General features: G+C 48.2%; 1 protein-coding gene across 1 annotated transcript; it reads right to left on the bottom strand.

Moving 5' to 3' along the window:
* Positions 1 to 6174: 6174 nt before the first annotated feature.
* Positions 6175 to 11754, bottom strand: LOC146356678 (vomeronasal type-2 receptor 26-like). Its single transcript, XM_084830255.1, has 5 exons — positions 11608 to 11754; positions 11002 to 11262; positions 8886 to 9116; positions 8291 to 8417; positions 6175 to 7070 (listed from the first exon to the last, which is right to left on the bottom strand). The coding sequence occupies exons 1-5, from the start codon at positions 11752 to 11754 to the stop codon at positions 6175 to 6177; spliced, it is 1662 nt and encodes a 553-aa protein (XP_084686381.1).
* Positions 11755 to 23537: the final 11783 nt, after the last annotated feature.

The raw sequence follows: 23537 nt of genomic DNA on the forward strand, positions 1-23537 counted from the left end.
ACCTGCAAAGTTTCTGAAGGATACATGCATGCAAATTTAGGATCCCTCGAATTTATTTACATTTCACCAATGTTAGCAGCAGGGGAACATGGGCAGGAAAGTCTTGTTGCACTCATGTCCTGCTTGTGGGTTTCCCGTGGGCATCTGGCTGGTCACTGTATGAACAGAATGCTGGACTAGATGGACCTAGGTCTGATACAGCATGGCTCTTCTTATGTTCTTAAACAGAGAGGGCCGCTGAGCATATGCAGAATGCTTTTCTTTCACCACTGAGCACTTGCACTCTCCCCCTAACAATTCTATGCCCCTCCATGCAACCATCCCTCCTCATCCCACCATCCTCCAGCAACTCTTGATCAAAACAGATGTCTTGTTTTGCCTCTACCTCCTCCTGATGCACAAGCTCTCACTGTATCTTCCTCCCCATAAGTTCATGTGTGCCAAAACCTCACCAGGATTCAGCCAATGAACCTGTTTTCAAAACTAGGGCTAAGTTATGGAGAACCTCTGAGCATGTACTAAGTGCCTTTCCCTCACCACTGAAGCTAGAGTTCATGCAAAAACAACAAAAACCCACAAATGACAACACATGCATGGGACTGAACTGGAAGGGTAGCCATTCAATGAGATGGAATTGGGTAGGCACTGTATTAAGCCTGAAGTACTATGCTCACAACTCAGGACTTATGTCTGAGTAAACATGCAGAGAATCAAGCTGAAAACATCTCTGCAAAAGTAATTTGGGCTGGAATCCTATGCACAAGTCCCTGCGGGTAAGCCTCATTAAACATGATGGGACTTCGGAGCAGGCGTACATAGGATTGCATGAATCAGCAATATTTATCTCCCTCCACTTAAAAAACAAACCCCAAACTCCTCTTTTTCTTAAAGCTTTCTGTTCAGAGGAACATCGGAAGCTGCCTTGTACTGAGTCAGACCTGGGTCCATCTAGAGCAATACTGTTGACACTGACTGGCAGCAGCGGCTCTCCAGGGTTTCAGGCTGGATTCTTTCCTCACCCCACCTAGAGATACTGGGGATCAAACCTGGGACTTTCTGCATGCCAAGCACGTGCTCTACCACAGAGCTGCAGCCCTTCCTGTTGCTGGATCATGGCAGTGGACAAACAGAACAGCCCCAGGTTTGTTGGTCTGCAACCCCGTGAACCCACTTTTCTCAAAGGCCTGAGTGAGGAGAAGGAGAAAAGCTAACCCTCCTGTCTGTCTGGTTAAAGTCGAAAGTTCAGAACTTCTCTTCCCCACCAAAGAGAAGTTTCTTTACGAATTCCCCAAGATATGCTCTGGGTGGAATAAAGGAGAGAAAGAAAGAACAGGATAGGGGAGGGAAGAAGAAAAGAAGAATGGGGATTGGAAATGCATGCATGGTTGGGGGCTAGAGAGAATTCCCTAAGTTGAGTGGCTCCGTTCAGAGAGGCGGTACTTCAGAGGAGTTTAGGAGGCTGTGGAGGGTTTGTAAAGATTGCACCTACTCCCATGAAATATATCAGGTGAGGGGGCTGAGGGCTTTTTCGAAACTGTAGAACCTACTTAAAGCCTCAGCAGTTCTTGACATAGTTAAAGAGATGTTCACATCAAAGAGGGCATATTTTCAGGAGGAGGACAAGGGTCAGGCCATCCACATCTTTACACCCTCATTTCCTGAAGGCACATGACATCCAAACAGTGGGAGTAAAAATGCAATACAATTAATAATAATAATAATGGTAGTAGTAGTAGTGGTGGTAATAATAATAATAATAATAATAATAATAACAACAACAACAACAACAACAGCAGCAAAATGAATTTAGGTCTACTCAAACTGGCAATGGGAAGAATGTGTCTCTCTACAGGTTTAATATCTTTGTGCTTCTTTCTTTCTTTCTTTCTTTCTCTCTCTCTCTCTCTCTCTCTCTCTCTCTCTCTCTCTCTCTCTCTTTCCTTATTGCATTTCTATATACCGCCCAACAGCGGAAGCTCTGTGGGCAGTTCACAGCCACGGGTTGCAGGGGTGAGATCATGGACTGCAAGGGCAGACTCACGCTCAGGGCGAACTGCCAGGTTCCGCAGACCTTTGCCTCTTAAGACTCCCTGGGGGCAGAAGTCGGAGCTGCCCATCGAAGCCAATGGAGATGGAACCCAGGCTTTGGCACAGCTGTGTCTGGGCAGCGGCATGTCTTCCGCCCGCCCCAAGGAAGAGGGAGAAGCACAGGCAGGGCCTTCTGCTCTTTCGAACTCAGGCCTTGTTTGCTGTGCAAAATAGGAGTTTTCTGAGTTGGGAGCATCTAAGGTAGATCCTGACTTGGCCACTTGGGCTCCCCTGTGCTCTTGGGAATTTCTTGGCCCCCGCCCAGGTTTTTGGAGGTTGAGGGGGGAATGGGGATCTCTTTGGCCACTGCAGCTGGGCTCTGGGACCCTCCCAAAGGCCTGTCTGTTCCCTCCTGGCCTGTTCAAACCATTGTGTTGCAGAGGCCTCTGGGGAAGAGCAGACTTCCCCAACTGCGGCCTTCCAGATGACTTGGACTTCAATTCCCATCAGCCCCAGCCAGCATGGCCAGTGGTCAGGAATGCTGAGAGGCTGGGGGTAGGTGGGGGTCCATAACATCTTCTGGCTGTGTTGGTCTTTTCTGTTGCTCCTTTGTTTTGTATATAATGGGCAGGATTGCTTATAATGTATATATACAGAGAGAGAGAGAGAGAGAGAGAGAGTTAGAGAGTAAGAGTTTTCACTAAAAGGCACCTTACGTGGGATGATATGGCTTGAAAGTGGGGTTGGAAAGATTCATGCAGGAGAAGATATCAATGACTTCTAGTCATGATGGCTATTTACTAGCTCCCGTTACAAAGGCAGTATGCTGGCGAACGTGGGCGAGAGAGGGCGATTCCATCAAGGGAACCAGGGGGAAGGGGCATTAGGGAGGAATAATTTGGCTTCACCCGAAGGGGCCTCCTCCACCTCCTCCCTGCCCATCCCCCCTCCCCCTTGCCTCCCCCTTGAGGAGTGGGGAGAGGGAAATGGCAGGGGAGGGAGAAGGAGTTGTCTTTTGACAGTGTCATGACAACAAGGGTTAAGCGATGTGCTTTTGCAATTTTCATTTTTGCATCCTCGGTACCAAGGGCGACAGGCCTGAGGGTCATTTGCTTGAAGTGGGATGTGTCCGGGGCAGTGGAATTCAAAGTGATGATGGTCTAAAGCTAGCAAGTTTCAGTTTCAAAAGGACGATGCATCATAACACTGCAATATCAGTTCTGGCCAGTAGAGGGGGCTGTGGTGTTAGGGGTTGGACAAAAAGGAGGATGTCACAAAATACTTCGGAAATCCAAATGCAAAGCTTGCACACACAGATACAAATAACAGACTCCTGGCATACTTGGAAACAATACAAATCAGATTCATTATTTGTTTTCATCATGAGATGCTCCTTTGTATTCAGACCAGTCCTCAGGACGATAATGTAGCAGCTGAGGAGAAAGATGCAGCCCAGCAGCCATAGAAACTCTTCTATGGCTGGAATCTGGAGTCACTAGGGATGTTGGGGAAATTCGCCACAGATTCCAGGGAGGCCGGATGCCAGCGCATTCGGCCCCCCGGAATCCATGGCGGAACGAAGACACCCGCCCCACCGCCCCGTGAAATGGGCCCGGAACAGAGCCTACCTTTGTCGGCTGTTCTGGTGCTCCTCAAATGTCATTCGCCTCCTTTCGAAAGGCCATGATAGGCTATGTAAATATATACATAGCCTATCACGGCAAAAGACAGGGATGCAAATGGCGGCCTCTACGGCAGCTGCCATTTGCGTCCCTGCACAGCCCAGCTGCAGGATGTCCGGCTGCGGGGCGGCCCCGGCCGGCGGCTCCACAGAGCCGGCAGGGAGGATTCCAGGGGGAGGGATGGAGCACCTCCCCCCCACCGCGGAGTGCCCGGCGTGGAGCGAGATAAGGGTTTCGTACATCCCTAGGAGTCACAGAGGGCTGATGACCTCATGTCACATATACTCTTCTGCTTTGAAAGCCAGGCCTGGTTTCTAAGATTTATTTATTTCTTCATTTATTTCTTTAATGAAATATTTTTATATCACCTTTCAGCCCTGAAACAAGGCCAAAGGTGTTTGACAATGATAAAACCTGAAAGCAGGTAAAAGAGAGAGCATTAAAGGCTAGAACAATGCAGTTAAAGAAACAAATAGCTAGCAGCATTAAAAAGGCAAAAAGGTTTTCTCGGTGATGGCCAAAATTGGAATGAAGTCCTCTTTGCCAAGCATGGAATACAGCAGAGAAAAATAATACAATATTGGGGTGTTTGGAAACAATAAAAATCTAATTTATCCAGGGATGTACGAAAGTCACTTACCTTTCATGGAATATGTTGATGGTGGGGGGGAGGCGTTCCATCCCTCCCCCCAGAATCCTTGACGGGGTGAGGTGATCCGTTCCTCCCTCCTGGAATCCTCCACGGCGGCTGTGCTCCGTGGCAGCTCCGCGGAGCAGCCGGCCAGGCCCAGCCAGGCCAGAGCCGTCTGCAGCCGGATTTCCGGCCGTGAAGGGCTCGGGGGGGGGGGGGAACTGCATCTGCAAGTGGCAGCGGCTACATCCGCTGCCATTTGCATTCCTTAGTTTTGGCCGTTTTAGTAGGGATGGACAAAAGTCCCTTACCTGATCCCAAAGCTTGCTTCGCGGTGGGGGGGAGGCGCTCCATCCCTCCCCCCAAAATTCTGGCCGGGGGGGAGGTGCCCTGTCTCTCCCCCCAAAAATTCTGGCTAGGGGGGAGGCGCCCCGTCCCTCCGGCCGCAAAACCTCCTCTCCTGCCAAGACGAAAATGGCGGCAGCCATAGCCGCCGCCGTTTGTGTCCCTGCAGTCAGCCATGATAGGCTACGTAAATGTTTACGTAGCCTATCATGGCTGACTTAAAAAAAAAAAAGTGCGTACACAAATGGCGTAGACTACACATGCCCAAATAAGGAACGCAAATGGCGGCGCCCATGGGCGCCGCCATTTGCGTACGCGCATTTTTTTTTTTAAGTCAGCCGTGATAGGCTACGTAAATATTTATGTAGCCTATCACGTTTGTTTTGTGTGTTTTTTTACTTGGAAATGGCGATGGTGGCAGCTGGTCGGAAGACCAGTCGCTGCATCTGCCGCCGCCGAACCGCCAGGGACATTCAAACAAGGTAAGTTCCGTCCCTGGGGGGGCGGGGAGGCAGACCGTTTCTCCACCAATTTCAGGGCCCTGAATGCGCTGGCATTCAGCCTCCCCAAGATTCGTGGATAAATTCTCTGACATCCCTACGTCTTAGTCTACGTAAATATTTACGTAGCCATAGCTGCTGCCATTTGCGTACGCCTTTTTTTTTTTTTTTACCCAGATGTTTTAGGCTACGTAAAAACTTACGTAGCCTATCACATCTCTGTAAAAAAAAAAACTGCAAATGGCGGCGGCGGCAGCCGGTCAGAAGACCAGCCACCGCAGCTGCTGCAGCCGAAGCCACCATCGGAGCTGCCGCCACCCAGAAGATCCGCACCAGGTAAGTCTCGTCCCGGGGGCAATCTGCAGGGGGGGGTGGCAGGCTGTTCCACCACAGATTTCGGGTGGTACCCAGATTTTTGTGAATCGCCCAGAGAGCTTTGGCTATTGGGTGGTATAGAAATGAAATAAATACATACATACATACATACATACATAAATTCCCTGCCATCCCTAAATTTATCCTATTTTCATCAGAGCGATGGCAGAGAATTCCAAAACGGACTCCGGGGGAATCAGATTCTAAGAATCCAGCCCCCTGGAGTCTGTGGCAGAATGAACCCCCCCACCCTGCCACCCCACAAATTCCGACCTGGCCGGATCCTACCTGGCACCGCCGGGTCTATCCGTGGCTGGTCTTCGGACACGAATGGCGTCCAGCCTAGCGGACACCATTTGCATCCCTTTCCCTTCAGTGATAGGCTACGTAAAGGGCAAAGGGAAGGGAAGCAAATGGCGTCTGCTAGAACGGACGCCATTCGCATCCGAAGACTGGCTGTGGCCGGAAGGAAGGCAGCGGCTGGCCCCAGCCGGCATCTCCACGGACTCGCAGCTGAGCGAAGCCAGCTGGGGAGGATTCCGGAAGGGGGGAGGACCGGATTGCCTCCCCCCCAGACCCCAGCAGACTCCAGGTAAGGGGGTTTCAGGCACCCCTATTTCATCATAAGATGCTCCTTGGTATTCAGATCTGGCCGCAGTAGAATAATGTAGCACTTGGGGAGAAAGATGCAGCCCAGCAAGCCAGCACTGGAGGCCAAGATGGAGAAGACCTGCACGGCTACCATGTATTTCCCCTTGGTGCTCAGGTAGGTGGGCACAAAGGAAATCCAAACACTGCAAAAGACCAGCATGCTGAAGGTGATCAGCTTGGCTTCATTGAAGGCCCCAGGCAGCCTCCTGGCAAGGAAAGCCACCGTGAAGCAGATGGCAGCCAGGAAGCCCATGTAGCCAAGGGCAGCATAGAACATGGAGACAGACCCTTCGTTGCATTGCAGGATGATCTGTCCAAGCTGGGAGTGCATGTCAGAGTCAGGGAATGGGGGAGAGATTCCCAGCCAGATGGTGCAGATGACAACTTGGACACTGGAACAGAAAAGAACAATGCAGTTGGCCAAACTCTTGCCCAGCCATCCCCTCACCCGGTTCCCTGGCTTTGTGGCCAGGAAGGCCAGCACCACCGTGATCGTTTTGGCCAACAGAGAAGAGACGGCAACTGAGAAGATGATGCTGAAGGCCATTTGCCGGAGGAGGCAGGTTGCTTTCCATGGCTGACCAATGAAGAGGAAGGAGGACAAGAAGGAAAGCAGGAGGGAGATGAGGAGAATGTAGGAGAGTTCCCGGTTGTTGGCTTTGACTACTGGAGTATCAAGGTATTTCATGAAGATTGCTAAAACAAAGCTTGTGATTAAGGACAACAATAGGGCAAAAGAAGCCAGGATGATACCCAGCTGTTCTTGATAGGATAGGAAAGTGATATCTTTGGGAATGCATTCATCTCGGTCCTTGTTTGGATGATGATCCTGTAAACACTTGGTGCAATGGTCTGCATCTGGAAAAACAGGAGAAACATCTCCCTTACACCCTTAGCCATCTCTGTTCTTTCACATTCCATCAAATAAATGCAGGGAATGCGGGCTGCCCAAGTGTGTTTTGCACATTTTGTGGATCATCGTTGTGGTATGTTGGCTGGGAATGACATGATGTCAGGGGCCTGGCCCTCTCCCTGATGTCATTCAGGGCACAGAGGGCAGGCTAGGAAGGTGCTCAATAAAATTTAGTCCCCCACATCTGCTGTAACCATCATTTTGTTTGAAGAGGACAGGTGAGAGGATCCAGCAATATTTCTGGAGACTGCCTTTTGAGTCCTCAGACGGTTGCCAAGGAGCTCCTCCCTTGTCAGGGAAATTCTAGGTCAATGGCCCACAATTGACTTGAGCTTGCCTGCCTTCCCCACCCCCCTCTCACAGCTTAGGCAAAGAATAGAGCAGAGTTTGATTGACACAGAGGCGGGGACACAGGGCCAGTTTGCACATCACGATAACCCACCATGAGACAAACAGTGCTGACAACCAACTGCAGGTTGTTGGGTAATGCGAACGGGGTCACGGAGAGCGGAACGTGGGCTCTGCAAGCATCTTACAGTGCTGGATGTGGGAACAATGGACTGCAACTCCCATCTCCCACATCCAGCATTGTTTACACTGTGCCTCCAGCTGTGCTCAGCCAATGCTCAACCAGGATCATCCCGTGAGGCTGCCTGCTGGGAGAGGTAGGACAGATAAAGGGAAGGGCTTCTTCACAAAACGCAGAGTTGAACAATGGAATTCACTTCCTCAAGAGGTTGTGATGGCCACCAGTTTGGAAACAGCAGGGCAACCTCTTAGAGATCCCCTCCCACCTCAGTCAGGTACATATTAACTCTTCAACTTCAGGTTAAGTGACTCATAGCCCGAGTCCCTCCAACAATTTCTCACTACTCAGAGAAGTGGGGATTAACCTCACAGTATTAACCATGGAGGACTTGCACCTGACGTCAAGTGCAGGAGACACATGCAGGCTGGTGATGGTAATCCCTGCCCCTTCCTCTGCCTCCCCCCAACCCAACCCTCAGTCCGTCCTCCCAGGTCATTTTTCATGAGTCATTTTGTGAAATGAATTGTGGCTATTGCAATAAAGGATCCAAGTGCAGAAATGCCTTTAAGAAAAGCTTCAGTTAACATGTCTTTACCCTCCTCCACATGGGCTACATTTTTCTCTGGAGTCACCCACCTTCCTGGGTGGAGATAGTCCCTTCCACGCAGGGAGCACAGTCATAGCAGCAAACCGGCCTTCCTTCCTGAACCACCTTGATGGATCCTGGGCGGCAGCTTTCCACGCACCTGGAATGAGGCAGGGGCTATGCACAGAAACAAGGACCATCAAGGAAAATGTGTTGGGGCCAATTTAGCTACAGAAATGACAGACACAGTTCAAAGGGCACAACAGGGTCTCCAGGACTGAACATGAAGCCCATAATTAAGCCGGAGCACATGCAACTGAAAGGCCTTAACTAAGCCTGAGCACGTGTAGCTTCCCAGTTTCCTCTAGTTTCCTTTGTGTGGAATCTTAAGGGACATGTCCTCTTGTGGTCCATACAGTGCCATATAGACTTGTGGTGCTATTCAAATGGAGAGATAAGTCCCAAGTAACCTGCAGCCTGTGTTTGAAGGGAACACTTCTGGCCCACAGGTGGGAAGCAGAGCTGGGAAAGTGATCCCCTCTCTCTGAGATCTTGAAAAACTGCCGCTACTTGGAACTTCCAGGCTGATTTTATTTAAGAGATGGTAAATAAATACCATGAAATGAAAGGAATTGTTTTCCTCACCTTGTTGAACCATTGGGGCCACACAATGGCGTCCTGATCAATGGTGAACTCGAGGTCTGCTGGGGATCCCCGTCTTTCCATACTCCCAAATTTCACTTTAACAACAGATTTATTGGGGAACTTCACCCAGTTCACGATGTCAAATGCAGCTGCCAGGTCTGTGTTCTCATCCAAATACTCTCTGTCCATGGAATCATTGTAGTACTGGGGGTTTCTCAGGAATGGGTGAAGCTAGAATGGCAGAGAAAAGCATGGAGGAAACCAGAAACCACACTCGATTTCTCAGTTCTACCTAGGGATGGCAGAGAATTCCGCCACGGATTCCAGTGCGGCCGGATTCTTTAGAATCTGGCCCCCCGGAATCCATGGCGGAACACCCCCCCACCCCCCCGGAATCCCTCCGGGACGGCACTTACCTAGGGCGGATGTGGCAGATTCGGTGGGAAATATTTACGTAAGATAAATCGGCGAAAAATAGGGAACGCAAATGTCGGCCACTGTAGCCGCCGCCATTTGCGTACGCTGAGGTTTTTTTGGGGGGTTAGCCGTCATAGGATATGTAACTTTTTATGTTGCCTATCATGGCTGCCTGGCTGGATGCAAATTGCAGCCACTATGGCGGCAGCCTTTTGTGTCCGCAGCAGCCGATCTGCGTCCAGAAATCTGGCTGCGGACAGCCCAGAGCTGGCCATCAAGGATTCCAGGGGGGAGTACCAGATCGCCTCCCCCCCGTCAAGGATTTCGGAGGGAGGGACGAAGCGCCTCCCCCCCCCACCACAACAGATTCCGCGAAAAGGTAAGTGACTTTCGTACATCCCTAGTTCTACCCATTACATTCTTGAAACTTCTATGGCTCAGGAGTGGTTCCAGACCCAAGTGGTTGGGGGTGTCTCTTCACATTCTCATGGGACCTTATCTCATCCCTGAATGCCCTTTCTCTGCTGAAGCAGTTTGGGGAGCTAAACTCTTCCCATGAACTAAGGTCGTCACCTGAGGCCCCCATCCAGGTGCCTGCTCTGAGGGAGATATGGAGAATCGCAACAAGGCAAGGGGCCTCTTCAGTGTTGGCCCATCAGTTATGCAAGAAGCCTTCCATGAGTTTATCCAGTGCCCACAATGTCATCCTGTTGGTGCCATGTTAAGACGTTCCCCTACTCCCGGGCATTTGACAACATATGATAAGAAACCAGGCCTGGGATTTCTGGTGTTGATTGTTTTTCCATTGTTTTATGTAAAAAGTTTATATATTATATTTTCTATTTTATTTTAAGGTTTTAATCTTTTGTGAACTGCCCAAACAGGTTTGGCTATTGAGCAGTATCGACATGTAATAAATAATGCTAAAAAATTATAGGTGTATAAATCAGTTCAGCAATCAGGGCCTGGTATTACCATAGGCAGAGGGAGGCTGACTTCTCCATGGGGCACATTTTGGGCCCAACTGATAGGCAACAAGTTGTCAATTACGTAATGAAGGCTGAGATCCTATGCACACAAGCCTGGTAGTAATTTTGACTGAAGTCAGTAGGACCTGGTTTTGAGTAGTAGGCACACAGATATTGAGCTGTAACAGTTATAGGTTTAGCATATGTCTGGGAATGAATCTAGATTCCTCGTGTCAGGTGACAAATTGTACAACTGCATTAAAATTTCTCCTGCCAGAACATCCTTATTGACATGCGATAAAACCAGATGCAAGATACTTTTCTGCACATTGAGGAAAAGGTAATTTTAATTCAACATAATGGGGGAATATTCAGCTTCGCACTATTGTAAAAGTCACCAGAAAAAATAGAAATGTACTTTTCTCTTAAATGCCATCAGTACATGAACCATTCCTTTGTATCCAGAGACCATTTCAGATGGCGGCACTACACCCATGACACTCACACAGAGAAAGGGAAGGAGGGAGGGGCAACAGTGGACCGAGGTAGGTGTCAAACTGGCAGCCCAGTCAAGGAGGCGGGAAGGAGCATAAACATGGCTGACTCCCATGGTGGAGTACAGGGAATGGGCCAGGGCAGAGACAGAGGGGCTGCACCCATGTTGGGACTGTGGCAAGATGGGCTGAGGCCTCAGGGGCTGGTGTCAGGAGGCTGGATGGGAAAGGGAATACCTGCCATGGCTGCAGCCTATGAACGTTCATCCTGTCTCCATCTTCCACCACTTTCCTCTTGGATCTGGACAAATAGGCAGCATCCAAGGCACGGGCCACAGCCTGGACGGTGTTGTAAATTATGTAGCTGTCGAGAGAAAGGGTTCTCTCCACAACCTCTTCTGGAAGGGTCTCCAGTTTCTCATTCTCTCTGCATCTTGTCCAGCCTTTCACAGACAATGCATGCTTTGAATAGGCACAATTAAATGCTTTCTTCACAAACTGCTTGAGAATAAAGCGGAAGTGTGAAAAATCATCATATTTTGACCTTTTATTTTGCTGGAGAGTGAAGGAAAATATACCAAGGATAAGTTGGAGAGCCGGACGATTAGATGACAACTCCAAGGCAAAGTCCCACAAAGCCGTTGTGACCCAGACTTTCCCTACAATGGGTTTCATCAAGAAATCAACATGCAGTTGCATAACATTTAGTCCAATCAAGAAGTATCTAGTCTCAGCACAATAAACAAAGACATTGACTTGTCTCCAGTGGTGGAATGAAGCCTGAGGGAAGTCCACTTGGTTTGTATTCAGTCCTGAGATCCTTTGTGAGAAAGCAACACAAACACCGTTCCTGATGAGCTCGGGGGTCAAGGCCCTCATGCATTTCTCTCCATTGTCGGTGTCCGGAGCAACGAGACCGATCAACGTCCATCTAAAATGCAGGAGCAGTTTGGCAATCCCGGGGTACTGGCTTCCTTCCTTAGGCACCATCCGGTAGAAGAAGGGGAACTGAGCTTTATCACTCACAACATGAGAAACAAAAGCATAACTAATCTGGAAAAGAAAGGGAGAGACGGGTGGTTTGTTTTGCTTCACAACCAGATTTCAATTCTTCATTGGATACTTCTGAAAGCTGGTCAGATGACACCAATTAAACAGGAAATATCTGTGGCATATTTCATACCAGTGGAACAAGTAGTCAGAATTTTATGATGAATAAAACATTCAGGCATGATGACAGAACAGTGAAAAATGAAGATTCCCAAAGCTATGGAGCATCTCCTGAGTGTCCATAAGGGAAGCAAGTTCCGAACAGCTCATCCCATTTTCAGCAGTTTTGAAAGTGGCCAGGAACTGCAACCTGCAATAGGAACAAGCCTGATTTTCAGGGGTGGCCAGCAGATGCAAAGAAGTTTACCCACTCCCTCACTGTTTTCTCTGGCTGCCTCCTTCTTTCCTGAGTTATAAGCATGAATGAGGAACAAGCCACACATGACATAAATTACATGATAGTCCCTTGAATGCAGGATTTTTCTTTCACAAATACCCTGTGTGCCCCCAATACACTTTCAGACCCAATGAGGGGACGGGAGCCCTATCACTCTGCACCCCACTGTGGATCCAGTTCCCCGATTTTCATGGGTGGGGGAAGCTCTCATTGACATTCTCTGGAGAACATTTTGATTTCTTTGGAGAGAACCCCAAGTAGAGTGAGACTCAGCCTGTAAACAACTCCACCATCTGCACCTGAGGGATTTTGTAGATGCCCAGCATGGTTGAAATCTGGATGGAGATGTCAGAGTCAGAACCTTCCAGAACAGCCAATGGGTGATGCCTTCTTCCACAGCTGTAGTTGGGAACATTTCCCTGCCCAGGAGACATCAGGTCTAGCAAGGCATCCGAAGTCATTCTTGCATCAAAATAATTGTCATGGATGTCGTAGCCCAGGGTTATGTTGGGTAAGAGTCTGGGACTCTGGTTGATCTCCTGGGTGGCCAACAAGAAGGGCAGAATCTTCCAGTACTCTGTGTCTCCTTTTCTGGTAAAAAAAGAGTGTCACATTGTCATCCTGTCTGCAAAGAGACAAAAACATTCCGTTGTTGCTTCTTTTACTCTGAAGCAAGTATCTCTGAGTTACATTTCCAGAACTTTCCTCGTGCTAACAATCATCCAGAGCCCAAACCAGAAGCCCAACACCCAATCCCCACTTAGTGCTTTGCTTGTGTAGAGGCAGCGAGGAAAAGGGGGAAGTGCCTTTGCTGAGTGTCAAGATCCAGGATCCATTTCAAAACAAATCTAGCCATGATAGGCTAGGTTAATCGTCACGTAGACTATCACGGGGGCGTTGTTTTTTTTTTTAACTTTTTAGTTCGCGTCCGGGCGAGGCGAGGCACCTCCTCCCCGGCCTGAATTTCAGCCGGGCGAGGCGGGAAGCCTCCCCCCCTGGCCTGAATTTCGGCCGGGCGAGGCAGGAAGCCTCCCCCCCCGGCCTGAACTTCGCGGGGGGAGCAGCAAAGCGCCTCCCCCCCACCGCAAAAAGTTTCGAGGACAGGTAAGGGACTTTCGTGCACCCCTAAATTTTGTGTCATCTGAAAATTTGATCAGCATTCCCTGCACCTCCTCCTCCAAGTCATTCATAAAATTGTTGAAGAGCACTGGGCCCAGGACTGAGCCCTGCGGTACCCCACATGATACCTCTCCCCAGTTTGAGAAGATCACGTTGATAAGCAGTCCGATTCTGTAGCCAACTGTGGATCCACCGGAGCATTGTTTCATCTAGCCCACTTTGAGCTAGTATGCTCATCAGGATATCATGGGGCACTTTGTCAAAAGCTTTGCCAAAGTCCAGGTATGTTATGACTGCAGCATTCCCATGGTCCACAAGGGAGGTTACTTGATAAAAAAAAATAATAAGCTGAAGCTGAACCCTGACAAGACCAAGGTACTTTTGGTGGGAGACAAGAGGAGGTTGGCGGATGTTCACCTGGTGTTGAATGGGGTACAGGCGGCTACCCTAGAAAGACCAGGTCCACAGCCTGGGGGTCATTTTGGACTCCCAGCTGTCCATGGAGGCTCAGGTGTCAGCTGTGAGCCGGACAGCACCGTACCAACTCCATCTGATACGGTGGCTGCGCCCCTACGTTCTGACCATCTGCTCCCATCAGTAGTACATGCCCTGGTCTCCTTTTGTCTAGACTACTGCAATGTGGTCTACATGGGGTTACCCTTGAAGACGGTTCAGAAGTTGCAGCTGGTACAGAACGCGGTGGCACGCCTGATTAAAGGCAGCCGCTGGTGAGCTCAAATCACTCCAATACTGAAGGAGTTGCACTGCTTACCAGTTTTTTTCTGGGCCAAATTCAAGGTGTTGGTTTTGACCTTTAAAACCCTATATAGTTCCGGCCCAGCCTATCTTAAGGAGCGCCTCTGGAACTCCCTCCCTAGGGAACTCCGCCAAGCCCCCTCTTTAATGAGCTTCCACCACGCATTAAAAATATGGTTGTTCACACAGGCATTTGGGGTGGGTTAGGGTATTTTTAGAAAAATGATGATTTTAATGTAGAATTTTACTGTCTAACACTATTTTATTGTTGTACATTGCCCAGAGTGGCTGCGTGACAAGCTAAATGGGCGATTAATACATTAAATAAATAAATAAATAAATAAATAGTCATGAGATTCTGGAAGTCAAATTTGGGTTGCTAGGTAGGAGGCTGAAATCTAGGACCACCAAGTTGGCTTTCTTGGAAATGCTACCTGTTCCACACCCAGGGCCAGCTAGACAGGTGAAGCTGAGGAGTCTCAAAGTGAGGATGAGAGGGTGGTGCAGGGAGGAGGGGTTCAGGTTTGTTAGGGGCTGGGAATCCTTTGGGACAAGCTGGGTAAGGCTATCAATAGCTACTAGTCCTGATGGCTGTATGCTACCTCCAATGTCAGAGGCAGTGAACCCGTGTACAACCATTGCTGGGGAACATGGGCGAGAGGGTGCTGGTGCACTCCTGTCATCCTTGTGGCTTTCCCATGGGCAGCTGGTTGGCCATGATGTGAATAGGATGCTGGACTAGATGGACCCTTGCTCTGATCCAAGAACCGGTGTCTCTGGGAATCCCCAGATCTATTGAGAAAACGGCTTTAAGGAGAGAAACCACTCAGTGAAAGATTTACAGATTTTTCCCCAGAGTCTTGGGCTTCAAGGATTAATGTATGGGTGGTGGTCCTTGAAACCTATCTCAGGCCAGACAGTACAAATATGGTACCAAAGAATGAATACATTCCTATATATTGCTCAAACAGTCTAAGAGAATGACAAGCTTTTTTTATGATAAGGCAGATCACAACAATCCCTAAATACATGCAATTTATAATCACTAAAAGTATACTGAAATAATAGCAAGCATAGTGTTAACACCGTAAAACCTAGGTTCCTCTCAATCTAACAATCCACATCGAAGTATCATATTTGGAAGGCATGGTGGGTGAAGCCAGCCAAATCACATATGGTGGGTTTCCCATTCTCCCAGCGTCTCTCTCCCCAGAGTATCAAACCCTGGTCTTTCATAACCCCTATGATGTTGATGACTTCATCCTTCGTTTCAGACCTGGTCTTACCACGATTCCCACTGTCCCCAATGTAGCCAGGCCTGCCATTGATACCAGTAACACCAAGATGAAGGAATCCCTCCTAAGCTAAGCAGCGTGCTGCTTCCAATATTTGACCGACCCCCTCGTGAAGGCCTTCCTTCATTTCCAAGAATACATTCCATTGCTCACAGTTATCTCACAACGCACACACGGAACTAGTCACATCTACAAAATACAATAAATTCTTATCAATTCCACATGGTACAATGCATATTCTGCTACAAGGCAAGTGGGTTAAATGCCTTCAAAATGCTCAGAGGTCACTCAAAACCACAGTACAAGTAGCTCAGCTAGAATGTATACCACGCTCTAAGAAAGGGAGCACCAAGTCCAAGAGGTCATCGCTATGGTTGACGGGCAGCATGAAGGAAGCTATTAGAGAAAACAGAGCTTCCTTCTGAAAATGGAAGTCTTGTTCAAATGAGGAAAAGTGAAGGAAGCACAAATTTGCACAATGGAGATACAAGCAGATGATAAGAGATGCAAAGAAAACATTTTTGAGGAGCACATTGCTAACAACATCAAAGCCAACGATAGAGAATTCTTTAAGTGTATCAGAAGCAGGAAACCAGCTAGGGAGGCAGTTGGACCATTCCATGACAATGGAGTTAAAGGAGTACTAAAGGAGGATGAGGAGATTGCAGAGAAGCTGATTGAATTCTTTTCATCTGCCTTCACTGCAGAAGATATTAGACAGCTACCTGTGCCTGATCTGATGTTTACAGGAAAGGGGTCTGTGGAACTGAGGGAAATATTGGTGATGAGGTGATGGGATGCAAGCTAGTGGTGACTGACCAAGGAAGAGAACTTGGGGTTGTGGTGGACAGCTTATGAATCCAGTGTGTGGCTACTGTGAAAAAGGAAAACTCCACATTAGCCATAATCAGGAAAGGAGCTGAAAATAAAACTGCCAATATCAGACTGCCCTTATACAAATCTGTGTTGTGACCACATCTCAAATACTGTGTACAGTTCTGGTCACCACACCTGAAAACAGATAGTGTAAAGGTGGAAAATGGGCAGAAAGAAAACGATCAAGGAGCTGGAGCATCTCCCCTATGAGAGAAGTTTACAGTGGGTGGAATTGTTTAGCTTGGAAAAAGGGAGGGTCAGGGGAGACATGAGATGTACAGAATAATGCCTGGTGTGGAGAATGTGGTTAGGGAGACATTTTTCTCCCTCTCTCAAAATATTAGAACCCGGTGTCATCCTATGAAACTGATTGGTGGGAGATTCAGGACAGGTTAAACCAAGGACAACAGCAACTAGAAGACCAAGGCCAAGACCAAGACCACGACGAATTCAGTGACACTGCCCCCCTTGGATCGGGGAGGTATGTTTTACTGCAGCTCTACAATACTTAGCTTTTATCCAGTGCTTTAAGGTAGTGAAAGCACATCATATCTGCAAGGCCATTTTTATCCTTAGCCTCATGTTATCCCTGTTTTTATTACCATCTCCATAGTTAGTTCAATGACTCCAAGACACTTCCTGGGCATATAATGTATTGTGTGCTGTTAAAAGCTGAGGTGGTGTCACTCACAACAACCCTGGAATGTAGTCCACTGTTCTTATCTCAAACTGCACATCGAGGGAAGTCCCTCCACCGCCTCTCGGAAACTCATACAGCAGCAGAAGCATCTCACCTGCAACTACAGGCAGAAGCTAAAAATCCCACGTCCTCCCATTTTTATCATTGAAAAGTATTATATTTACCTTTTCCAACATCAGTATGTAACCTGCCCTAAGCCTGGCCAGAGGACTGAAAAGTGGCCAATGTAATGCTTTTTTCTTTCCTTTTTTATGGAATCCAGGGAGAATCCAGGAAATGGCAAGCCAGTGAGCTTAATGTGTGTTCTGGGGAGGGATGTTGGAGAAGTCCTCCACAGACCCCCGAATTCCATTGAGGATCAGATGCAGAAAGTGTTGAAAACGTTGCTCTAAAGAACAGAAAGCAGCGAGTAGGAATAAGTGTGGGAAAAGGCCAAGTCCATGTTGGGGATCACTAGGAAATGAACCCTAGCAGTTTACACTTGGAAGGGACCTTGGAGGCCATCTAGCTCAGCCCCCTGCTCAGTGCAGGATCTGCAGTGTAGGACAGAACAGCATCCCTGACAGGTGGCTGTCCAGCCCTGCTGAAACCTCTCCAGGGAGAGAGACCCTGCCACTTCCCAAGGCTGCCTGATCCACTGCTCAACAGCTTGTTTCATGAGGAAGCTTCTCCTAAGGCAGACTTCCCGCACCCGGTGTCCCCCAGCTGTTTTGGACTTCATCTCCCACCATCCCCAGCCAGCACAGAAAATGGTAGGAATGGTAGACAGTTGTAGTCTAAAGGACCGAGAGGGCACCAAGTTGGTACATTTGTCACAATGTTTAGCCCAATTCTGCTTCCCTGTGACTTCCAACCTTTGGTTCTGGTCTTCCCCATGAGAGCAACAGAGTCCTATCCTGCTCCATCTTCAGCACAATAGCCTGTGAGATATTTGAGGACTGCTCTCATGTCTCCCCTATGTGTGCCTAAACATGCCTAGCTCTTTTGAACCTTCCTCAGAGGAGTTGGTGTCCAGACACACATTTGCAGGCTTACTGGGCAGTCATAGGAGGGGGGTGGGGGTGGAGAAGTGCTCTCCCCCCCTCGCCACAGCCTGGGTCTGCTCACATGGGTTAAGAAAGAGAAGTGGATGTTCCTTCTGTACACCCACATCGCAGCAGGTCAAATTGCCCTGTATTACCTTGCCACACTGCTAAAGATGAGCCAGCAGGCTGGACACTGAACGGAGTGATGATGCACACCCTCCCCAGGCAAAACAGGGCAGGGATTTCCCAGTTCCCAGCTAAGACGGACAGTCCTGGGCCATTCGGGATGAGCGGAGCTCATGAAATTAGTAGCTGGTGGAGCGTCAGCAACTCCCCTCCAACTCGCACACAGATTCAGAATGACTTACGTGTGAATCCTGGTAGACGGAGGCTTGTCGAACGGGGATGGCAGAAAGAGAACTCCCGTGGCATAGATGACTGCGCCAACGAGGAGGTCCCCCGGCCTGTAGTGGTTCAGCGGGGCCGATTCATCCCTTTCCAAAGTCAAGGGGCATCTGGCCCGGAGCATCCCGCAGGTGGCCTGGGGCAGCAGCAGAAGCGAGAGCAGCAGCGTTCTCGTTCTCCGTACGCCTGGCGCAGCCTCCATCCTCCTGCCTGCTCCTCTGAGCTGACTGGATGTGCAGTAGAGGATGGAAAAGTCCTCTTGCAAGCCGGAGGGGTCAGTGTCCTCCCCAGTAGAGATGGAGCCCAGGGAGGAGAGGGTTCACATCTGGACGGGGTGGGAGCAGATCAGCTCCACAGAGCTGCAGAGCCCTCCTCACCTGACCTCGAGCTCAGCCAAGCTCTCCGTGGCTCAGGAGGCCTGTGCAAGACGCCGCTTCGTGTTGCTTGGTATTCTGGCGTTTACCTCAGCGGACTCAAAGGGGCGATTTGAAAAAAGAGTCCCTTGAGGTTTGGCGGAAAGAAGAATAAACCACTATGATTTTGATAATTATGTGTGGAGAAAGTTGCATCACCTCTGCAATTTCCTGAACACTCCATTCGGCTGGAGAATAAATGTTTGCCACGACTCACAGATGCGGCTCCACACTCTTGACATGGGACGGAGGGGGGGGGCTGACAGGTGACCTTGGCCTGGCCTTTACCTGTGGAACACCTTCACGTGAACTAGGATCAAGATTAGGGGTGTTGCTCAGTTCTTAAAACATCTGGGGCATAGGCCCTTTACACAAATTTGCATATCTATCTATCTATCTATCTATGTCTAAGCGCTCATCTAATGTGTATATGTGTGTGTTTGCGTGTGTGGTATGTGAACGTGATGTGCTTGAGTGTGTGTAGAGATCGCCTCCCCCCCCACCAGCGTATTCCCCGGACCAGAACCGGGTGAGTTATCTGCCCATCCCTAGCCCCAGCAGAGAGAAAGAGATGATGGTTGTGGGTGGTGGTGGGAGGGTGAGCGGGAAGCACTATGGGCCATAGCAAACCCATCCCACCCTCTGCTGCTGCTACCACACCACCACGTCAAGGCGGAAAATCCCCCAGCTGGCCTGACTTGGTGTGGGCCAAGTTTGCAGATGGTCGGGTAGGATTCCGGGGGCCGGTGGGGGCTTTACCCCTTCCTAAGGAGGGTAAGTTTTAAAATTAAGGTGTTATCCTCACAGAATCAGGGCTTCTCCACAATGTTTTTTTTTTTTTTCTAATTCAGGCATGATCTTCGAAGCTTCGAAGTTGTGAAGCTTCAGAACTTCAAAGCTTCGAATATCATGCCTGAATTAGAAAAAAAAAAAACATTGCGGAGAAGCCCCGATTCTGCGAGAATAACGCCTTAATTAAAACAAACAAACATCCAGAGCGGGGGATAGGAGGGGGTAAAACTTAGTCTCATTTGAACCCCCTGCTCAGTGCAGGAAGCCTGATTCCCAGGCAGTCGCCCATGCAACTACTGACTGGGACCGACCCCGCTTAGCTTCCAAGATCAGACAAGCGTGCGCACATCCAGCCCTTTGCTTGTTGCTGAGGAAATGGGGGCTGCTGAGGAAGCTATGTGATCGGTAGCTGGAAGAAGACATGGGGCCGTCGAGAGCTGTGATTGGACAGAAGGGAAATACAAACACCGCTGCATGTGGACAGGCGGGGGAGGGGACTACGACTGGATACACTAGCGAAGGCGGAAGATCAGAGCACATTAAGGGGAAACACCGGGATACTAGGGTATTGAAAGCGGGAGCACAGAAGTGGGAAATTCCAGTTCCAATTCGAGGTGGCTAGTGTGTAGTGTGAAAGGTGGGTGGTGAAACCTCATTGGAAGCGAAAAAAGGTGGTAAGTGTAGATCCAGCCCGAGTCAGACCCTGGGTCCATCTAGCACAGTACTGTTGACACTGACCAGGGTTTCAGGCCGGATTCTTTCCTGGCCCCACCTAGAGATGCTGGGGATCAAAGCCGGGACCCTCTGCATGCCAAGCAGGTGCTCTGCCACGGAGCTGCAGCCCTTCTTGTTGCTGGATGATGGCAACGGACAAACCAAAGAGGCCCAGATTTGTTGCTCTGCAACCCCATGAACCCACTTTTCTCAAAGGCCTGGGTGAGGAGAAGGAGAAAAACCAACCCTCTTGTCTGTTCATTTAGTGTAAAAAGTTCAGAATTTCTCATCCCCACTAAAGAGGATTTTCTTTAAGAATTCCCCAAGATATGCTCTGGGTGGAATAAAGGAGAGAAAGAAAGAACAGGACAGGGGAGGGGAGGGGAGGGGAGGGGAGAGAAGAAGAAAGGAAGAAGAATGTGGATTGGAAATGCGTGCATGGGTGGGGGCTAGAGAGAATTCCCTAAGCCAAGTGGCTCCTTTCAGAGAGGTGGTAGTTCACTTCAGAGGAATTTAGGAGGCTGAGGAGGGTTTGTAAAGATTGCATGTACTTCCATTAACTTTATCAGGTGAGGTGGCTGGGGGCTTTTTCGAGCTCTTTTTAAAACTCTAGAACCTATTTAAAAGCCTCAGCAGTTCCTCAACCATGATGCCACGTAGTCCTATCCCTCCTTTTGGAATAATTTGAGTCCTACAGCTACTTAGCGGAAATTAGAGTGGAGGGGGAGAAAGACGTCTGTGGAGGCTGATTGGATCCTTTGCTGTACTGAAGCTGCTAAATTTCTGCAGAAGCCAAAGGTTCCAGTTTGGGGCATTGAAACCAGATGCCGTGTGAAATACCAGTATTTCACATGGAGCTCTTTATTCCCTTCCTTCTCCCTCTTCAAAATTTCATTGCAAGCAAGCTCCCAACAGTGGGCATGGAAGAGCAGAAAAGTAGGGGGAGAGAGGATTTTTGCTCCTAAAAAAAACCGCCTACACCAGAGAAGTAGGTTTCTAAACACCTTCTGATTGGAATCTCTGATCCCCTGTGTAACTTGACAGTTTTTACTTTTGTTTTCATCTTTGAGAAAAGGAAAACTTACTCATGGCTTGCAGAAAAGCCACTAAACCTAACTGCCTGAAATTGGGCAGGTTCAATCAGCTCCATGGGGGCTACGACGTCTCCAAATTCCATGTATTTATCATACAAACTACAAAAGTTATGGCCATTTCTGTTTTCCATTGGGAATGGGAAAATGTAAAAAAAAAAAAAAAGGCAATTGGGACAGCTCAAAAGATCCTGGGCACAGCACAAAAGATCTGGGGACCGTGCAGAGGTCCCTTCCCTACAGATGCCCTATCTAACCATGAGCTCAATAGTTTATTCTTGATATGGGTGATACAGAATTCTGTTTCTGAAGAAGCGCCCTCTCAGACAGGATTTGTCTTTCGTCTTTTTACTGCCAAGCATTAACATAACAGCACTCAGTAGAAGAACTTGTGGATGCATCAATTCAAACCCATGAAACATCGGACATCATTCCTAAACAAGGCCTCCAAGCAGAGTCAAGGACATTGGCAAGTCCTCGGTGATAATCAGTGTCAAGGTGACCAGGCTGATTCGACAGGCAACGCGGTAAGGAAAGCGGATCCTGAAGGAGAGCTCCCATGGCTGAGTCTCCGTTCTGTGCTTTTGGATGCTATAAAACCCGTTCAAACTATGTTTTACTACTATTTCTGTGACTTAGCTAAGCATTCCAAAGGTAACATTTCTACCTGAAATCATCATATATCTAAATAAGATTATTGAATTATTTTTTACCAATACTTTTTATTCTACTTGTATCTTTATAAATGAACCACAGAACACCAACAACATTATCATCTTCTACATTTTCAGACATTACAGTATTCTTAAGAGGACCCCTCAATAATGAAATGAGAAAAAAAAAGAGGAAGAAAGGAGATAAATTAAAAAGGAGAGAGAAGAGCAAAGGGGAAGGAAACAACAAAAAAAAACACAAAAAGAAGAAAAAACACAAAAAGAGAAGAAAACAAAGCAAAATATAAACAGAAGTTTATACAACAAACTTACATTTAGACGTCATTACTCATAAATTTCAAATATCACTCTACTTAAAGTTTATACCAATCTTTTAGATCAATACAGCATAAATCATCAATCTGAATACTGTGTGTTCAGGCTTATAACAAAGAAGCAAGCTTAGAATTCATTTCCATTGGCCATATCATGCCTTTTAGCTACTATATACTGATAAAGCTTAAGAACAACCAGCGAAAAATATTTACTAATCCTAGTATCATAATATTGATAATAATAATTAAAAAGAAAAGAAAGAGATTATAAAGACTAAAAAAAAATAAAAAATAAAACAATCACTAATATGTTTTATACTATCTATATTTTAGATAGTATAATTTCTAAATATATAAATGAGTGTGCACATTTCTCTACACCCTCACATGGAAGATTTAAATACAGTCTATCATATACAATTTAAGAGAAGAAGGAGAAAACCGCCGAAAAGGATGAAAAAGAATGGATATTCATAATCAGCTATCTCTGGCCTTACAGACTGAACATAGCCAATTGACAAAACTTTGTAAATTCCAGTTCATGGAGCTGGAGCAGAAGTCTCACATGTTTTTCTGATTAGCCACACCTCCGCCATTTCATGGTTTTCGGCAAGAGCAGCAACAAGAGCAGTCCTATCCACAGTAAAATAATGTTTTCAAGGCCTTCTTAGAAGCCTGCAATGATGGAGCATTGTTCCAAAGGTGTGGGGCCACTGCAGAGAAGGCCCTCTCCTGTGTGGTCGCCCACCTGACTGCTCTCAGGGGTAGGCAGAGGAGAAAGGCCTCCCTTTCAGACCTTAAAGTGCGGGCAGGGTGACAGGGGTGCAGGCGATCCTTCAAGAAACTTGGTCTCAGACTGTTTAAGGCTTAAAGATCAAAACCAGCATCTTGAATTGGGCTCAGAAAACGCTGGCAACTACTGCTCAGAGCAGGCACGCTCTTGCTTGAACTTGAGCTGGGAGGGTTATGGAGGGCGGGGAGAGAACCATATAAGAGTCAGTGTGGGGGTGACAGTGGCGGCAGTGCCCAATCCGCCTCCCCTTGCCGTGTGCTGCCTGATGTGGGAGGCTCGCTTTGCGTGACAGAAGTCCTGGCACGGGACGTGTCTCTCCACTGGTTTTATATCTCTGTGCTGGTTACAGGGCTAAGATC

The sequence above is a fragment of the Heloderma suspectum genome, chromosome 2 (genome assembly GCF_057233095.1).
Source record: "Heloderma suspectum isolate Gila_16-S chromosome 2, 16-S_ref, whole genome shotgun sequence".
Lineage (NCBI taxonomy): Eukaryota > Metazoa > Chordata > Lepidosauria > Squamata > Helodermatidae > Heloderma > Heloderma suspectum.